This window comes from Dunckerocampus dactyliophorus, chromosome 6 (assembly GCF_027744805.1).
Source record: "Dunckerocampus dactyliophorus isolate RoL2022-P2 chromosome 6, RoL_Ddac_1.1, whole genome shotgun sequence".
Taxonomy (NCBI): Eukaryota; Metazoa; Chordata; class Actinopteri; order Syngnathiformes; family Syngnathidae; genus Dunckerocampus; species Dunckerocampus dactyliophorus.
Genome location: NC_072824.1, coordinates 29189064 through 29203280, shown reverse-complemented (window position 1 = coordinate 29203280; position 14217 = coordinate 29189064). Strand labels below are relative to the sequence as shown.

Genomic DNA, 14217 nt, shown 5'->3' with positions numbered 1-14217 from the left:
AAAACTCAGGAACGTTCCCGTGTGGACATGTCCAGTTTGCCGCCGCCGCACGCCTGTGCAGTGTAAAGAAAAGAGGGAGGGGGACACTACAACCGAGACACTAGAGCAGGACACTACACTGCAAATGGGTTTCGCTGCATGCTCCAATAGTTTTTGAGCCACAGGTGGTCTGTTTTTGTGATCAGCTTTGAAAGGCATTCATCAGCATATATGGTTCAGCCAATACTGATTGGTGGCCGATCGGAGCATCCCTCATCTAAATCAAACTGGAGTGCTTCTAACTGTAAAAATAGCAACAGAATTGAAGCACCTGTGGAATGGAACTGAGCAGCTCATCAGTGCTGGTGTATCCATAGTAGCGAGCCTCAAGGCTGCGGCCAGTAAACTTTGCATAAGCTCCTTGGAACTCGGACAGGAAGATCTGGTTGTAATGGTAGGTGTGGAGCAGTGCACGTACATTCCGAGCAAACTGGTAAAGCCTGGTCAGCCTCACCCACTCCTCACCAGGTTCGCTCGTGGTGTTAGTAGCTTGAACTCCATCACGTTCTTCACGGTAAAGCTGTGAAAGAAAAAAAATTAAATCACTGCCTCTACCACGGTTGTCTAATAAAATCCTCTTCTCACCTCTACAAGGTAGGGCAGGCTCCTGAGTAGCTCGCTGAGGGACAGGAACCCATATTCACAAGGGTTCAGAGGGACTCCGTGGACAGTCTGGTACTGCAGGCTCAGCACATCCACCTTGAGACCTTTGTCAATATGCTCCTCTTGAGACATAAGCAGCACCAGAAGTTTTGATGTCAGCAATCGCAGAGACTTCCTGTTTATGAGCTGAACTTCTCGGCCTTCTGTGCCATCCACGACCTTGAAATGGAAGGAAAGCAACTGCTTGTATTCCCCCCGCCAAGACTGGCAGAGTAACTTTAAACATGTTTGTGCCTGACAAGTCAACCAATGAAAACAATAGATTGGTAGAGGCCTCTTTACCTTAACAACATGGCAGAGTTTGCTCAGCAAAGCAGGCAGAGAGCAGGCGTCGTAATCCTGCAGACGTAGACCATAACCAAAGGTCTTTGTGTACTCTGTGAACAGCTGGTTCACAGGAAGGCTGGAGTTCTTCTGAGCTCGTAGTATCTTGATGAGCTGAGCCGCCAGAGCCTTGACGCGCTCCACCCCTGTCAGAGTCAGGATCTTCTCCTCTCCGCACTCCAACACCTAACATGGTGGTGGGTTCAATACTGAAAGTTGACTTGAAGCATGTGCACATTTGTACTCACCATTAGGACTTCGGGGATGGCCTCAAAGAGATCCATGAGCTTGGTGAATCCGTAGTAGCTAAGCTTACACTGACGACCAAAGTGGTGGTGGTAGGTGGGGATGAATTTGCTGAAGGGCATTCGGCAGTGGGGCTGATGTCGGAGGAGGTCCACCACCTCCTTCCCGAACTGCTTGGTACGCTCCATTTCATCCCCAGTACGCTCTGTGGTTAAATAAGAGACAGGTTAGCTACATGCAATTGAGGAAAAACATTTATTGTTCTACTTAGGCTTGAATTTGTCTCTGACAGGGCATCATATGCATATTAACCACCAGCTGTATTTGTATATCTGTGGTGCTGGATGTTCCACCCCAAACTCTCTTTTATGTGGAACGACCAAGGTAGAAATTGTGGTGGTTGTGGTATGGCGTAAGAAAGCAGCTCTTCACTTTACCCACATTTTATCTTACAGCCTCATTCCAAAATAGATTTCCGCTGATATTCTGTCTCTCTGTTAAAAGTAACCTACCATAAAAAGTATGGACTGTTTGTCTTTGAAAGGTGGTAAAATCTGCAGGAGATTAAATAATTACTTCCTATAATAATGAATATATACATTATAAAATGACCTTTTGTCATGGAATACTCTACTTTATTGCAGACAAAAAAAAGGTCCATCAGCAGTACCTCTCTTGGGAACAGAGATAACTGTATCTGTGTCCAGATGTGTGATGGTAATGGTGGTGTCTGGGATCTCACTCAGCAGGTCAATGAGGTTGCACGTGCCATAGTCTGTTACACTCCAGTCTCTGGAGAAGCACCTGAGAAGATGTGGAACACGTTACAAATTTAATGACTCAAATTCATCTGAATTCTATAGAGTATATGACCAGTGTGTGTTCACATGTTGACTGACCAGTGGTATGCCTGCATGAAGTCCCTGATAGCAACTTGCTTACTGGCTTGAAATTTGAGGAGCTTTAGTAAGTCCTGAGTGAAACGCTTCACTTGAGCACGATGAGTGAGAGTCAGTAGGCATTTTGTACCCATACCCAAGATCTGAAAGTAAACAGAATTCCACAACTACAAAAAAATGTTCCGACGCTGTTGCAGAGATAATTCAACTACACATCTTGACAATTGAAACCCCTATCAGTAAAATGCGGTGCATTTTTAAGTCACTGTTGATGCACTACACTGCTGATGGGGATGTCATACAATTTCATGTAAAAAAAAAAAAAAAAAAAAAAAAAAAAAAAAAAAAATCAGAACTATCCCATATACATATACATATATATATATATATATATATATATATATATATATATATATATATATATATATATATATATATAAATATATATAAAGTGTAGTGTTGCTATTCAACAGCACTATGAAATATGTACCAGAATACAACCATGATAGCATGAAAGGATTATAGAAACTTCACAAGAAGGTTAATCTGTTGGAAACATTGCAATTCCAGCATTCAAGTACCTGTAGGACATGTGGCACAGCCTCCAGCAGTTCAAGCAGCTTTGAGTAGCCATAGTCTGAGACTCTGCACTGCTTGGCAAAATGATGATGGTAAGAGGGTATAAATTTGTTGATAGGTATGATGCAAGCCGGTTGACTCTTTAATAGGTCAATGATCTCTCTGCTGAACTGAATAAGTTGAGGGTTGCCCACGGGGCTCTTGCATCGCTGGAGCCACGGCTCTGCAGAAAAGAGACAGCATTTATGAGAGGGGATTTTCCAAAACAGTCAGGGACAGAGACTCTCTAAAATAGGTTTTATATGTTCTAGGTTTTTACCAGAGTTGGGTGCTGGTGGTTTGTTATGAATCCATTTGATGATTTTGAAGCCGTTCTGAGCAGTGACGATGGTAATACTAGGGACACACGTGATTAGGTGCTCCAGAGGAACACCACCTTCCAGTGTCTCGCTGCCCAGCTGCAGCCGGCTGAACTTCGCTTCATAGCAGTCTGGAAAACTATTCAAGATAAAATACATACAGTAGAGAAAATCATTGTCTCATCTACTCTGATTTTGTGAGTTTACCCACTTACAAATACATGAACAGTCCAGATTTATGATATTATTTCAACAGAGAGAGACAGAAAATCAACAGGAAAAAAATGTGAGCTATCACATGGTGGAAAAACCCTTGCTGGAAAGTTCAGAGGTCAGACATTTCTTGTATTTGGTTACAAGGGCTGCATAAATCTCAGGAGGGATTTTGGCCCACTCCTCTTTACAGATACTTTATAAATCCTGGAGGTTATGAGGCTGTCACTTGGCAACTCAAAAGTTTCAGGTCCCTGCAAAAGACTCCAGGATCTTATGTTGCTTCTTTTTGAGCTACTCCTTTGTCGAATGTAAAGCTGTATGCCACATGTGTTACCAATGGTTTTCCTCTCTATTCCTTTGAGATAGTTAGTTCCATGTAATTCTGGGGTGATCCCACACCTTTCTCAGAATGATCCTTGCGATTGCTATCATGTAGTTTTTCCCATTTTCTGATTACTGCACTAGTAGTTTCTTGCACAGGTCCAGAGACAAAACTATGTGTGTTTTATGACCACATAACCATGTTAGAGTTCTTGCTGGCTGGCAGGGCATCAAATTTATATTTTAATGAAATACAAATGTATAACATGCAATTTTTTCTGGATATTTTGTTGATATATTCCATCTAGCCTACTGTAAACACGGTTGAACTTTTGATGAATTGATAGTCACCTGAGGAGAGGAAGGGTCCCTTCGTGTGATTGCAGCAATGTATGGACCTCAGAGGCTAAAGTGCTTAGAGACATGACCACAAATGGAATTTTGTAGGAGTCTGGGTCAAAGTCTGCTTCACTATAAAATGGAAAGGATAAACATTACCAATGCTGAATCAAGGACACAGACAACCAGCCTAGATCGGTGAAAACATGCTTGATGGCACGACAAAGAAAAGTGAATATACAAACTGCATAAAGGTCTGCAGTTATCATTCTAAGAGAATGTGGAACTAAGCAAGATACTACAACAAGACTTATTCCCGTGATTTTTAAAAAATGACAATCCTAAAAACAAGTATTTCACAAAGTTATGTACATAGTATGTAATGTGTGCCAGATTCATACCTGAAGGCTTGCTGCGTGTAGTGTTGTCTGCAGACAGGTTCGTGGTACTCCAGCTCCTCAAACACCACAGGGCTGCCGCTTGCTGTGGAGGAGCCCTCCTGTGACTGGGCCGATCCCAGTGGACTCTGATGGACTTGGCTGCTGGACAGAAGGCACACAAGCCTTGAGCCCCCCTGTTCCCGAACTGCCACTACCTCTGGTAACCTGTAGAGATCACTTATCACAAGCTTACGAGCGTATCTGTAAATGGGAAGAGGGTTAGAGGTAACATTACTCAAAAACTCATGCAACTTTGCACGGTTGGTTAGGGTTCAATGGCAGGAGTTGTGAGACCAACATACTTCTTCTCATAGACCTCAATGAACTTGAAGAGAGGAAGGCAACTGGCAGGTGCCTCCTGAAGAATGTTGATGATCTCTGAGCTGATGATTTGAAAACAAAAAAAAGGTCAGATTAAGATTACCATACAGATCCAAACTACAGTAATACAGCCTGCGATTTGTACCCAAGCATGGCCAAGGCTTTGTTGTGGCCACCAGTGATCAGAGACACCTGGATCCGTTTGCTTCCCAATTTGTAGCGGTGAAGCCCGCTCACAGCACTGATGGCCTGCTGTAAGGACAGCATCTGGATTGTGGCTTTAAGTTGGTAGTCTGTGTGGGGACTAAGCTCCACTGTTTTCACCTAAAAAAAAACAAAACAAACAAACAAAAAGTGAAAATAACCTGTCTCTCAAATTACTTCAACTTTTGCAACCACATGGCCAGAAAAAGACAGAGTGGTTGTCGTGGTAATTAATGGTGACATGTAGTTATTGTGAGATGGCAGATGTTGAAAGACATACCCGCCCATATCGGGAGAAGGTGTCACGTAGAGTCTGTTGTACTTCCTTGCGGGACATCCTGTAGTCAAGATTGGCCACCTGGATTTCCGCTCCTTTTGAAAATGGCTCAGGTGGACCTTCGGCACAAGGGCTGCGAGGAGGAGCAAGTAGGGGAGAAGAGCGGCTGGAAAGGCAGGGTGATGCAGTCCTTTAGGTGAAGGGAAAAACATCTTAGGAAATAATCAACAGTAGGACTACATCTAGTCCGTATAATTCCTAGTGCAGCATTTCTCTGTTGAGTGTGTGAATTAAATCAGGGAAGTCACCTGGAAGACCAAGAACCCTGGGACAAAGCAAGTGGGCTGAAGCTTCTGTGCAGGTTCAGCTTGCTGAAAGCAGAGGGTGTGCTTATCTGAAACTCAACTGAGCCTCTGCCCCCTTGTTCTACAGGAGACTCTGTCCCACTGCGAGGATTTGAACCATCCTTTCTACAGGGACAAACAAAACATGGACATTTGTTGAAGCAAACGATCTTACAAAGTCAAGATTCTTACATCAATTTGAGGTATTTGGAAACATAACCAAATAATGAAATCAATGTTAATGAATCACTTTCCCCTTTCAATGTGTGTACCTTCTCCTGTAAAACAATTCTCCGCTGAAGGCAGGTTTTGACAGCTGCTCCAGTGATCCTGTCTCACCGTCAATGTGGGGAGACGTTGGACACCCTTTATCCATCTGGTGGAAACCAACCTTAGGTTTGCCCTCTGTATTATCCAACTCCTGCGTCAAAAAGAAGTGTCTGACATTAGACTTTGAGTGGCTGTATGATGGTTGTGTGTCATATTTCAAAAGCAAACAAAAAAAAATGTTTAGCCACCAGGGGTCAGGTTTGTCATTATGAAGAGTTGTACCAGTGGTTTCAGGCAGAGCTAAATAAAGCACATGAAGCAAACTTTGGACTACAGACAGGCTCACACATGAAGCAGCATCAGCAAACAGGCTCAAGCAGAGCTGGTACTATTAATTGCTTGGTTAGTTGCAATCAAGTCATGCATTAGTACAACAAAACAAAACCAAAAAAAAAAACATGCAGCACATTAGGTGACACACGATGCAACAACTAATGCAAGCCAGCAATCACAAATGCTTAATGTTAAGCAAGCAGCTACTACAGTACAAGCTTAGTCAAGGCAGCAATGAGGAGGACACTGGAGGGAAAGATGCAACTGCAAAGCAGCTCGTACAGGGATAGAGCGCAACGGAGGTAAACCGGGAGCAGGCACTGACGAGTCTGCTGACCTGATGGGGCTTTGCTGGAGCGCCACCGGGAGGCCCTGAGCAACCCCTCTTTGGGCTGTAAGGCCTTTCAGGCACTGGGCCAGGGGTGGAGCATGGGCGGGTCGCTCGCCGTGCCCTCCTGGGCGACCTTGGCTTCTCCAGTGGCAGAAAGGATGAGGAGGATGTGGCAACAGGTAGGGTAAAAACCCCGCCCTGGCTTTGTTCGGGCAGGGGCAGTGTCTGAGTCAGGGTAACGTGATGGGGCTGTGGCTGAAGCTCAGACTCTAGACTTGCATCGTCTTTGGGCCGTGGAGAGACAGAGAGGCTGATTCGACGGCCAAACACGTCCTCATTTTCCATTCGCTTGCGGGCACGTGCTGCTGCCTCAGGGCTGCCAAAACGGAGGACAGCTGTGCCCTGGGACATGCCCAGCACCTTGCCACCACAGTTGTCCGACAGGCGGCGGAGCCTGAGTTTCACAGCATTCCACAGGCTCTTGTCACAGTTGACAGGAAGGTTGTGCACATAGAGCAGGTTGTAACTGGGCTGAAGGAGGGGAGGAAAAGACGGCCCTGTCTGGGTTTGTATGGTTTACACTTAAATATTGTTGTCCCCCTTTGTAGTAGAACAAAATAAATGTTGAGTGGTTTAAGATTAGGAAACGTTCTTATGTCTAAATGAAAATGGTGTAAATACATCTAACCTCAGATTTACATTCTTAATATCCAAAAGCGCCGCATTCATTGAAGCCATCACTTACCTTTTTCAAAACTAAACAGTTCCAAACAGTTTTGTGTTTGTTTTTTTTCTATAATGCTTACCTGTGTTTTGACAAGCATGCGTAGCGGCAGGTCAGCTGTGATATCTTGAAAAGACACATGGCAGTGGGCATGCTGCAGCAGGGCCTGTGACGTATGGTTACCGTGGACCAGGATTACTTGGAAACCATGGCGATGACGCAGGTCGCTCAACTCGCTTGCAAAGTTTACATCCGCTGTTGACATGAAGGTATAAAGCGGCTGTAGAATTATTTGTTCAAACAAGGTCATATGATTGACGAGTGAGAGTCTGAGAACACACATGATACTAGAACCACAGTTGCGGGTGCAGTGTGGGTCTCGGCAAAGCGCCGTAAGCTCTGTCGAAGCTTGTCATCCGCAGCGTTCTTGGCTGTTGCATTGATGTGTGCCACAGTAACCTTGTGATGCAAAACAGGATTTCACGTTAAGCAGTGTTTTACTCCCCCATGCGCATTGTTGATCATTTACCTGGCAGTTGTTGAGCTCTTGTATAACCGCTTTACTCTCCTTGCTGATATCACAGACACAAATGAACTCAGCTTCACGGTGGCCCTGGAAAAACCGGCTGCGGATACGCTGGACCACAACCCCAGCTGACCGTCCGCTTGGAACGCTGCAGTTCTCTATGTCCCAAAATACTCCCACTGGGGGGACGCTCTCTGTACCACCACTTTCTGGAGAACCTGACCAACAGAGCTGAGTTGAGTTGTCTGTGCATGCACATGGAAACATCACGTATGCACGGTGGTCACAATGATGTTTGTCCTGAAAAACTGCCCGCTTTGATGTTGTATCCCAAGAAGGAAATGATAACTTTCTAATTCATATTTTAAAGTTGTCAGGTAACATGCATGAATTCAAAAGTGGACTAACCATACTTCTGGCTAGTCTTGCCCAGGCTGAGCGGCACGCTATCAGATGAGGTGCCACAGCCATTACAAATGGGGATAGACACAGGAGCTGTTTGGGGAACAGGAATATTGGGCCACACCTTTTCTGACTCAGACACCAAACCATTCGTTGGCTGCAAACAGGCACAAATATTACAAATATATGCATACAAATATTACAAATATATGCATCTGTTGGGCAAAACAATCGCAAAAGTCTCAAAAATACACACGAGCAAATGTCCAAGTCTAAGAGATGCTCATGAAAACGTTAACAATGACTTGGCTGCGAACAGGCACAAATATTACAAATATATGCATACAAATATTACAGATATATGCATCTGTTGGGCAAAACAATCGCAAAAGTCTCAAAAATACACACGAGCAAATGTCCAAGTCTAAGAGATGCTCATGAAAACGTTAACAATGACCAGTGTACAAGAATTTCACCAACCTTCAACAAGCACTCGTGGCAGTAGTGCACCCCCTTCACACAAACCGTGTGCTCAACATTTAAGTGCATAGGATTAGAGCAGAGATGTGCTGATGTGGTTGTGGTGGTGATGGCGGTGGTGGTGCTAGTAGTAGGGTGATCATAGAGTGCTGCACTTCTCTGACTTCTTCTGACCATGGGACTGCAGTCCACACCACAGATATAACAGCCAGAAGAGGCCAGGCAAGAGCCATGTAAGGGAGCAGGGACAGTAGAAACAGGTGGGAGCGAAGGAGCCAAAGGGGCTGAGGAGGGAAACAGTCTGGGCTGATTGCATGGAAGTGCTGCAGCTGGGTAGGTGTGACGGATCCCTGAGCAGCAGGTGGGTTGGGATTGTGCTGAAACAGGCTGGGAGGTGGCAACAAAAGACGGGCTCTGACGTTTGTAGCCACAACTGAGCTGTGAATCATAAACATATCCAGGGCCACAGCTCCAGCTGTGCTTGTACTGGTCAACAGTTGGGGCTACAGAGCAAGGCCCAGACCTACTGATGCTACTGCTGCTGTAGATAGGTGTTGCCAATAAGTCAGGTGCTGCACAGCGTGAGACAACACCGGCTATACTTCTACCAGCAACAACTTCACCATCTGATAATCTATAACCCTCTGTGATACAGTAGTCACAGTGGGCGCATGCGCTTACTTTAGGGGCAGCCCCCTCTGGTTGCTGTTGCAGTGGAAGCTGCTGTTGATGGGGGTCATGTGTAAGATGGGGAGGAAGCAAACAAGGAGGGGGCAAAGGGAGAGGGACCAGAGAGAAGAGCTGGGATTGTTGGGACGATAACATATGGTGCAGAGGGGGAGGAGGGACATCCTTCAATTCCAGCACAGTGTTTCTGCTGTCCATGTCATTGCCCTAGAAGAGACAAGAGCAGTACATCGATATTTAGGAGGTACATTAGCCAAGTGCAGGATATCGGACTACAAAATTCCAGTTACGTATACTGCTGAATAAGCATGACAGTAAAAATCCTCCTTGCATCTTGTTGGTCTATGTCAGGGGTCACCAACGTGGTGCCCGCGGGCACCAGGTAGCCCCCCCATGACCACATGAGGTGCCCGCAAGCCTGCTTTTCATTCAGGTTTTCAGTTCATAATGAAAGAACAGTAGAAAAAAATGCATTCTGAAATACAAAATGTGAGTTGTGGACGCCAGCATTTTGTTAATGTTCTGGTAAAACAAGCATATTCGCTTTTTTGGGGTTTAAAATAAGCTCTGAAAATAAATGTTACAAAAATGAGTAGCTCTTGGGCATTTTCATTTTGTAAAAGTAGCTCTCACAAGGAAAAACGTTGGTGACCCCTGGTCTACGTCCATACAAGGCCTTGTTCAAATTCCTGGAGACCGTTTTTGGCATGTCCTGTCTCAACTGGCTGAATAGATGGCATTTCTCCGTTTAGAAGAAAACTGTTGCTGCCAGTACACCAATGAATCCATCTTTGCACTCAGCGTACAGTCGTTCACATTCAAATACCACGGCACTTTTGTTTTATATTTGTTTATTGTATCTGTGGAAAAAAAATGATTAGACCATCTTTTTCATTTTAATGCCTGGTACATCTTAAGGTGAATTTTTGTGAACAAATGACAACAAAAATAGCTCAGAGTTTAATTTAAGAGCTGATATCTAGACATCTCTGTGGTTTACTTGATAATAACCAATATTAAATAAGTTCTTCCATCCATAGCATTGTACAGTGTTCCCTCGCTCCGGTTCACCTATGGCAGCTTTTGTTTTTGTGCTTTTTTTTTTTTTCAAACAGCATATGAACGTGCATTGTGTTCTGCATTGTGACTGTCTAAGGGAGAACCCACGCATTGTGTTCTGCGCCCTGATTGGCTAAGGGACTGTAGACCACTGTCAATCAATTTCCTCCGTGCCTTCCTGTGCACTACAGAATGCATTCGGCTTGCCAAATTTACAGAAATGTTTGATCGCTAGCAGTGCTGTATGTTGCCAAGTTTTATCCCCGACAACACCCACAATGTTGACGAAATGCTCTGCGCTGTCAAAGGCACCTGCGGTCGCACCCAAAGGGCAGAGGAGGAAGAAGACGTTGCAGCTGTAGGGTGCCAGAGGGAGGAAGAGAGAGAGGGCAAGGGGGAGGAAGGAAGGAAGGAAAAGAAAAAAAAAAAAACGCAGACAGGAGCAATATGTCTTCACAAGAATACAAAAATGCTACAGTACAGCGGAACGGCGCCAGGACGACAAAGACGCACGTTCAGAGGAGTGAAATACGGGTGTGTCACTTAATTTCTTGTGCCCAACCTCGTCGGTTGATCATTAACATTCAAACAAAGGTTTGAACTTTGAGTTTTTTTAAACAAGACAGAAATGTGAGAAAATGTCAATGCCTGTCTGAGAAAAGTGTATAAAGTGTATGGTGAGGGGTTTTACAGCCTTAAAACATATATAATAAGAATTGTTAAAACATTAAGTTGGCTACTTCGCGGATTTCACTTATTGCAGGCTATTTTGGGAACCTACCCGCCTATAAACGAGGGAACACTGTACTTCCAAAAACGTAAACTCTTATGAGCCATTTTTGTCATCAATACACTGTACTGTAATTGTCCAAACAAAGGTACCTTTAGTTGTATCAGGCATTAAAATGAACAAGAAACTGAAGAAACAAGGGTGGTCTAATCATTTTTTACATGATTGTATTTATGTAGTCCTTTGTTTGCTATGTCTATATGAAGGGTGCTTCTTCACCATTTATGGTCATAATTTTAAAAACTATAAATATATAACAGGTTTAACATATAAATATGGCTCACACACTTATTAAATGCATTTAAAGTATAAAATATGTAGGCGCTCACCACGAATGATCAGGTAAGAAAGAAGCGAATCAGAGTTAGCCTGGTTGTCAGGCTAGCAGGCTCGATCTGTAACCAAAAATCCGCACAGCTTGTGAATGCTGAACTGTGACTTGAGATCCACTGTACTGATTCGGTGTTGTCTTGATTACTTTCCTACATTTCAATAATTAGCCCATATGTACTGATTATGTATTTGGAAACTGCATGAGCAAATATCGTGTGTTAGAAAACAGATGAGCAAGCAATAATAACTTCATAAGGTCTTCAATAATAAAACAACTGAAATGCAACTGTTCTATCACGCGTGAAAGTCATTTTCACATGAAAATGACATCACCCTGAACTTCACATTCGCACAGTAGATCAGGACATACCTTTTTGTCTGTTCGCAAAGGGATGGGTGCGTCATCGGCCGTGAAGCAGTCTTTGAGTTTCCATAGAGTCGAGCCTTCCGTTTTAAGATGACTGAGCCACGGGGACGTTGTGGGGCTGCACTCGGATCTCTCCTTTCCCAGTCCTTCCATCATACAACCCGGAGAGGTCTCTCACCATTCTTTTATCTCCTCCCTCTCTCATTCTTTCCCACTAGAAGAAACGAAAGTGCACTGTTAGCGGAGAAGACCTTGGTGAGTCACCTACCTTTATGGTAGAGCAGGTTGTAATGTTGTTGTGGGACAATGTGAACATTGTAAACCAAAAAGAAGAGACCTTTAGGCTGAATCCCAATTCCATTCCTTACCCCTAGGTTTTGCACGTTCACAAGAATCATGTGGTGTCCCAATTCTTCTTAAATGAAGGGCTAACGGCTAAGGGGTGTATAAGTCCTACAAACCAAATGTGGTCCCTGACCATGCTCGAAATGTAGGTGTAGGAGGACTTTCCTTGGATACAACACTCCCTCTGACAATACGACAGACTGAAAAAAGGTGTGTGTGTGTGTGTGGGTGGGTATAAGCAGATTCATCGCTGTCACTGATGAGACCCACAGCTGGGTCGCCTGAGGTGCAGTCATTTGTACATAAGGAAAAGAGCAAAGGGGAGAAGACACGCAGCTGAGGGTGCTAATGCTGATGGTCCGGGAGCTGGATATAGTGATCCACAGCCTCTGGACTTTCTTACACTAGAGAGAACATAGACGACAGGAGGCCAGAACAGGGAGTTTTTTGTTTTTGTTTTTTTTTTAAAGGAAAACTGCACTTTTTAAAAAAATTGCCCATCAATCACAATCTTATGTACAACATGCTCTTTTGCTGTCAGTATTTTTTACCTGAGGACTGGAGCACAAGTTTTGTGCTTGAAGACACAGCCATCCCAATGAGAGCAGACATTCTAAGTGTCATTGCTGTTTCTGTGCTGCTGTTGTTGACGGAAGTAGCATTAGGTATATGGGCTATGTGAAATCAATGCGCCCTGGAAAGGAGTTGCGGTAATGTTTTAAATCACCAAAATACGGCAAGATACTCCAAGTATTACTTGTTCATAGTTGAAATAGGTACCCCCCCCCCATGACGTGCATTGTTAGCCGACTCATACCAACTCGTTTTCTTGCATTGGAATGCACAGAAAAGGAAAAGATGTAAGTGTTCATGTTTAACGTACGGTTTGTGGATGATGGGCAAAATTCCCAAAAACGTGCAGTTTTCCTTTAAGCCTTGAAATAATGGTTGACAAGGTCTATACCAGGGGTGTCCAAAGTGCGGCCCGGGGGCCATTTGCAGCCCGGGGCTGTGATTTTATCAGCCCGCAGCACAGTCTAAAAATGTCATTTAACAAGGAAACTTAAAAACAACAGCAGCAGCAAAAATGGGAAAATCTATCAAAAGTCAAAATAGTAAGAGAAGAGGTGTAATCTAGCAAGGGGGAAAAAAAACATCATTTCACAAGAATAAAGTAATAGTATGAGGGGAAATGTCATTTTCCTAGCATGAAGTTTAAATATTAATGAAAAAAAGTTTTGTTTTTAAAGTAAGAAACAATGAATAAAGTTGTCATTTTTGGAAACTTAGGTTGGGGGAAAATCTATAACATGGGAATAAAGTCAAAATCTTAGGAGAAGAAAGTTGAAATATTTGGAAAATTGTACAAAAATAACCAACAGCAGAAATTTGACCAGGAGTTATGTCAAAATATTGAGAACAGCATCTCAGCTTTTTTGTTACAGTTGACAAAGCAAGTACTTTGAAATTGTTCTGATGTGAGGCTGTGTTTGATCATGTATCACAGAATCTCCCGAGGACCAATAAAAAATGGACTAAGGCCTCACATGACCCCCGGGATTTTGGACCAGCCTGAGGTAAACAGCATAAACTTGACGTAACGTTTGCTAGCACGTTAGCTCTGGGCTACCACAGCATCGTCGACTGTTAACTAAACATGCAACTACGACGTAACCGAGCTATAACACTCACATCAATTTTAACAGTTACCCGGTGGTGCTATATCATGTTACATCGAAGCTAACAATAATTAGCTTAGTTTTCTAACATTCACACAGCCGGGCGCACCAGTGTAATGTCATTTATAAGGCCAGTTTGGTTAACTCCGTTCGACAATATCATGCGACGTCTAACGTCAATAATGGTTTAAATACCTGAGGAGGTCACGTTCGTCACATCTTTCTCAAATTGGTTGCTCCACTCCAGCCAGCAGTCTACGGAACCCCGCACCTTTTTGTAACCTACCTCTGCCAGAAAGCACTGACAACTGTCGTAAAAT

At 43.8% G+C, this 14217-nt stretch overlaps 1 protein-coding gene across 6 annotated transcripts in view; it reads right to left on the bottom strand.

Annotated features, from left to right (window-relative positions):
* Positions 1-14217, bottom strand: part of LOC129182398 (meiosis regulator and mRNA stability factor 1) — a 20489-nt gene extending 6272 nt beyond the window's left edge. For 2 of the 6 annotated variants that reach the window (XM_054778470.1, XM_054778473.1), the window contains exons 1-23: positions 14093-14217; positions 11877-12087; positions 8638-9531; positions 8164-8314; positions 7759-8000; positions 7571-7688; positions 7312-7484; positions 6512-7036; positions 5844-5992; positions 5536-5697; positions 5231-5417; positions 4892-5070; positions 4728-4808; positions 4387-4626; positions 3998-4117; positions 3070-3248; positions 2753-2973; positions 2172-2314; positions 1943-2076; positions 1275-1477; positions 985-1212; positions 625-861; positions 311-559 (exon numbers count right to left, since the gene is read on the bottom strand). In XM_054778470.1, coding sequence (XP_054634445.1) covers positions 311-559; positions 625-861; positions 985-1212; positions 1275-1477; positions 1943-2076; positions 2172-2314; positions 2753-2973; positions 3070-3248; positions 3998-4117; positions 4387-4626; positions 4728-4808; positions 4892-5070; positions 5231-5417; positions 5536-5697; positions 5844-5992; positions 6512-7036; positions 7312-7484; positions 7571-7688; positions 7759-8000; positions 8164-8314; positions 8638-9531; positions 11877-12029 — 4968 coding nt within the window. In that variant the 5' untranslated portion in view covers positions 12030-12087; positions 14093-14217. The remainder of the gene's footprint in view (positions 1-310; positions 560-624; positions 862-984; positions 1213-1274; positions 1478-1942; positions 2077-2171; positions 2315-2752; positions 2974-3069; positions 3249-3997; positions 4118-4386; positions 4627-4727; positions 4809-4891; positions 5071-5230; positions 5418-5535; positions 5698-5843; positions 5993-6511; positions 7037-7311; positions 7485-7570; positions 7689-7758; positions 8001-8163; positions 8315-8637; positions 9532-11876; positions 12088-14092) is intronic. The other 4 variants (XM_054778472.1, XM_054778474.1, XM_054778475.1 and 1 more) reach the window with 3 other exon arrangements.